General features: G+C 40.3%; 1 protein-coding gene across 1 annotated transcript; it reads right to left on the reverse strand.

Annotated features, from left to right (window-relative positions):
• Positions 1–287: 287 nt before the first annotated feature.
• Positions 288–3,054, reverse strand: LOC103709872 (GDSL esterase/lipase At4g01130). Its single transcript, XM_008795430.3, has 5 exons — positions 2,646–3,054; positions 2,254–2,463; positions 1,619–1,770; positions 1,237–1,507; positions 288–807 (listed from the first exon to the last, which is right to left on the reverse strand). The coding sequence occupies exons 1-5, from the start codon at positions 2,860–2,862 to the stop codon at positions 539–541; spliced, it is 1,119 nt and encodes a 372-aa protein (XP_008793652.2). The 5' UTR covers positions 2,863–3,054; the 3' UTR covers positions 288–538.
• Between the last annotated feature and the right edge of the window lie 2,311 nt (positions 3,055–5,365).

Consider the following 5,365-nt stretch of genomic DNA (forward strand, 5'->3'; position numbering starts at 1 on the left):
CTGAAAAAGGCTCTGCTCAATTCACTAGCACTTTTGCTATACATCATCCTTTAAATTCTTTTGTATTTTATTGAAAGCAAAAGGTACGAACTGAGGTTTGCCTCAGTGGTCAGACCGCTTTGCTTTTATTATTATTATTATTATTTTTTTTATTTTTTTTTGGAACGGTACATCCTCAAAAAACTGGATCTCTCACTTTCTCTCTCTCTCTCTCTCTAAAAATAATAAAAAAAAAGTGACCTCTCAAAAAAAAAAAGCAAAAAAGGTGTGCTAAAGTTAGTCAAGTATTTTGATGAAACTGGGCATTAGACTTTGCTTGGCTTTGATACACTTCAACTATAATGATGGTTTTTCTATTAATTTTTATCTCCCCTAATATTTTATGGAATTAGGGGAGTCTTGCAATTCACTCGACCACAACTCATTTATTCCCCCCTCAACATCTCTTTTCAGCGATTTGGTAGTAATGTGCCTGCCACCAACCACAACTTAACTTTGGTGGATTATTTACCTAAATTTTGAGCATGGCATGTGTTGATCATCCAATGGGGTGCAAGTCACAAAGCCTGGAAAGAGGGAAGGGAGGATGCGAGTAAGAGTCACTCAGCACAGCCGATGTTATAAGTTTGTTTGCAGATTCCGTGGCATGAATTCCATCCCAGCTCACATAATTTTGTGGATCTTCACATGCAGTTGCAGTTATATTGATGCCATTGATCACCTTGCTGTTTCCACAAAAAACTTCTGGGTCAAAGTTATAGGCACCACCTCCATGCCCACAACAGGCTTTAGTTCCATATAAAAGGCCTGAAAGAAGAATATAGCAAATTATAGTACATGCAGATCATATTGAAGGAGGATGTATGTAATGTATTTATGTTAAAATTGCCATGAAGCATAGGTGACAACATAATGCTTGTTACATATTTTAATAGCAATCATGCATGTATTGAACCAGAAGTGATATATTAATCTAAGAAGAATTATATATCAAGAGATAATATAATGAAAATTGTTTCAAAAACAAATCTTTCATTAAGAAATGTATGTAAGAATGAAATAAGAACAAAGATAAAAAGATGGAGAAAGTTTTCATGCATGCATGCATAAGAAAGTTAAAGATAAGGTCAAAAGCAATACAATTATGAGAAAATTATGAATGAAGCTCATCAATTTAGATTCGGTTAACGTAAGTTTTCAAAATATATTTCAATATGCAAGGGTCATAAAGCTCACCATGGTCTTTAGGATGCCGAAAAAGCTCAAGCTTGACGGAATGAGTATCCACATATATCATGGAAGCATCTTGGAGCATGTTTAGGACTTGATGGAGAGTCTCATTCAACATAATGTTGTAGTCCACCACAGCATTGTTGTATGAAATCATGCATCCATACTCATCCAAGTCCGAGCTATTATGAGGGAGCTCCGTGAGGAATGCCGGAAAGCAGCCGACCGGGGCCAGGTTGAATACCATGAAGGTGCGCCCTCCCATGTCATATAACTCCTGCAACCATTTTGGATCCAATGAGTAAACTTATTGATATCTAACTTAGGCATAGCTCGTAGTCACATATTTCAGAGGTTCCTTAAAGCCAAATGCACAACGCTAGTCCACCTTTATTGTCCAAGCGATCTGCGAGGACACCTGAGGAAGATATTGCTTAACCCCTTCAATTCCGATGGCTTTTAGGTTGGAGGTGAAGTCATTCTGGCCAATGTCTATGGTGTATAGTGCCTCGCTGAAGATGTTAGGAGGAGGAAGATTCCCTGCGTCACGGCTCAAATGATGAATATAATCATGCAATATTCTAGAATGCTATAAATAATTACTCAATCATGCATGAAGTTTGCATTACCCCATGATTTTGGTACTGTATTCCTAAATAATTTAAAACCCAATTTGTTGTTATCTCCGCTCCAATGGCAAGTGCCAGGATTGGGCCGATCATTTCCAACCTTTTGTATAGGGCATGAGCTGTAGTTGTGTGCAATTTTCCAGAAAGGACATCAGGCCGGGCCCATTAGCATCATTCATTTGGAAAATTATTTCTAATGCTATTATGAATTTTAACGTTCCCATGAATTGAATCATTGCCCTCACAAGCTTTAGCTCTCTATCTTTTAACCATAAGTAATTGATAGAAAGTTACTGATTTCCTCCAGAACATCTGCACCGCGAACCATAAACAACCCGTACAGAGTGCATTAATTGAGTCGGTGATAGGTACGTGGGGAATTAATGCGACGTACCATAAGGTTTTGGCTCAAGTACTTTCGCCTTGAGATCTTTGATCTGATTGAGCTGAATGCCCAAAGAAAAAGGGCTGATTCCGGTGACAAAGAGCGAGGTGTTAGGCAGCAGCACTGTGGAAGCCAACGTTGCAAAGTTGGCACCATGCCTGAAGTCTGACCCGATAGAGTTCAGATATGGGCTAAGAAATGGCAGACCCAGAGCTTGAGCTGCAACCATTGAGATAAAGCAAAGAACACAAACAAGATTAAAATCATGACACGTGTGAAATCAAAAGGAATACTCCAACCTCATCAAGTTTCAATGCTTGTGGAATTCAAACATCCAACAGTAGCCAGATTTTCTGAAGGAAAAAAAAAATGATAACCACGTTGCTTTTACGTCAACATGCCTAAGAAGTCGACGACGACTCTCCCATCGGAGGCTCGGCCGGCCGGTTTCTTGAAATAGGTCATGCCGAATGGGCCGTGCTGCGCCGGAAACGCTGCCCAGAAACCGCCGGTATCAGAATTCGAGTCGCCGAAGTTGAAGATGGCCGGAAATTTGCATTTTGCGTCGGTGAGGCCCCCGGAAGAGCAGAATATGAGAAGCAACCAGAAGATCGACATGGAGGAAACCAGTTGGAATCCTTTGTGTTGATGGAGGAAACCCCGTCTGAAAATCTTCTGAGAAGTGAAAAAAGAGCCGTGTGAAAGCTTTGTCGGCCAATGGAGGAGGGGAAGATAGACAAGTCTGACGGTATGATTGCAGGTGTCGGCAAAATTATTGGTACTAATTTTGATGAGGGATGTGCACGTCAGACACTTCATGAAAGGCACGTGACTCAAACTAAAAAAACAAGGAATTGATACCACCACCCCCCGAAAAAAAAAAAAAAAAATTTATAGCTGGAGGTACTGAACAGCAAACGGAATTTTTGTCCATTAGAAACTCAAAAGCCACCACAAGGTTGGTATTTTAAGCCCAAACAGCTACGATTTTGTCCAAATGAAAGCTAGAGATTAGCAGCGGATCTTAATTACAATGAAAGCAAGTCGGTGGGATCAGATATGGGTTGGGGTCCATTACAGAATAGTCAGAAATCTAATCTATTTATTTAATATATCAAAATCTAGAGCCGAATCTAGCCATTTTATTAAACAAGTAATCCAACCTTACCATTAAATCAAGGTAAAAGAAGTAAATGAATTAAGTACTGCCATCCCTCACTGGGGTCCTAATTCTACTGCTATCTTAGCGAGAAAAAAAAAATCTGCTGCTGTATGACTATTATCACCACTGGCTTTTCGCGGTGGAAAGGGATTACCTTGTTAAGGAATTATCCGAGGATCACATGCGTATGCACTCTCTCTCCACACATAAACATATATGGCCTCTCTCATTCTGCACACCGACACATGTATATTATATTAATAATCATCTATTATTATTGGAACTTAATTCAGATAGATGCTAGACTTAATATGGAGCATTTTGGCTACTATAGAAATGATTGAATATAATTCAGAATTAGGATCTACATCAAAAAGCCAAATTATGTGCCAAAATTTTAGAGACAATAACTTGGTTGTATGATGCTTGATTGAGACGATCTTTTTAATAAAAAATTGAGTAACTTTTCAAGCTCTAAGATGTTGCGCTACCTTCTCAAGAGTGCAATGAATCAAGCAATTGATCCCAAATTCCACCCTTCAGGCCTTGAAATAGATAAGTCAAATCCAACCTTTCCTTTTTGAAAAATATTTTGATCAGATGTATCTTTTTTATCCAGAAAGAATTAGGCGAAGCAACCGAAGATAAAATCAATTTACAAGTTGGAATCCACTTTTTATAAGATTTTAGCTTTTTTATTTTTATTTTTACTAGTCATATCTATTTTAGAAAAGTCATGTTCTATGTATATTTAGGGGTGGCAATCGGGTCGGGTCAGATGCAAGTCGGGTCAGAAAATTATAAATCTGAACCCTACCTGTTTATTAAACAGGTCAGGAATTACAACCTGAACCCGACCGGTTTAGGGAAAGGAAAGAATGGGGGTTGGGGGATGGGAGGAAAAAAGACGAGAGAGAGAGAGACGAGAGACTAAGAGAGAGAGAGGTGGGAGGGGAAAGGTGTAAAGGAGGGGGAAAAAATCCTGCTCATCTTCTTCCCCGATCGGCCTCCCTCGCCACGGCTACGCCTGAGCCGCCACCCTGCACCGCCCGCAACCTCCATCTTGCCGCGTCGCCACCGGAGCTTCACTGGTCGAACCACCGCCTCGAGATCTGCCGCGACCGCCGCTGTGCCGCCGTTGCAGCGCCGCACTGAGCTGCCACCGCTGAGCCCTCCTCCTCCTGGCAGTGGTCGGCCTCTCGGCCTGGACTATCAGGTTCGCCTGCGCTCGCCCCTTCTACACTCCTCTATGGAGCTCCGGCATCCTTCATCCATCCAACCTCATGTCAGAAAAATCCTATATTTTCCGGATTCTCCAAACCCTATCTCGCCGACGAGGAAGAGAAGAAATCCAGAGAGATTCGAATGACAACGACGAGAGCGCCGATCGAGATACCGGATTTGCAGGTGATGATGAACAGAGACTGGATTCAAGCGGTGACAACGAGAGCGATGGATTTCGGATACCGGAAAGGTGGAAACAGATTAGGAAATCGAAAGGCCGAAAGGGGAAAACACTGTGACCATGATTTGTAAGGGATACGGATTAGAAAATTATTTAATATTTATAGGTTAAACGGGTCCAATAACTAAAACTTGTATCCGATCTAATTAATAAACAGGTTAAACGGGTCAACCTGTTTACAACCCGAACCTGTTTAGGCCAAATCCGAACCTGTTTATGGTAGGTCGGATCATATTTTGCCACCCCTATGTATACTAGAAGGGCAATTCGACTTGAATTATATAAGGGTGGATCTTGTCGATCCACATAGAGATTGTGTATATCAGTTTGTTAATAATTAATAAAAAAAATTCTAAACTTTACTTTCATGAATTCTTCAATTTTTTTATTTTTTTAAGATATTTGAGTTTAGTGAGATGAAAAAAGAAAAAAAAATCCTTCCCCATCGGATCAGAACTCAAATGAGTATAAGCAAGCATTGTTTATTTTCCTAA

Source organism: Phoenix dactylifera, chromosome 9 (genome assembly GCF_009389715.1).
Source record: "Phoenix dactylifera cultivar Barhee BC4 chromosome 9, palm_55x_up_171113_PBpolish2nd_filt_p, whole genome shotgun sequence".
Taxonomy (NCBI): Eukaryota; Viridiplantae; Streptophyta; class Magnoliopsida; order Arecales; family Arecaceae; genus Phoenix; species Phoenix dactylifera.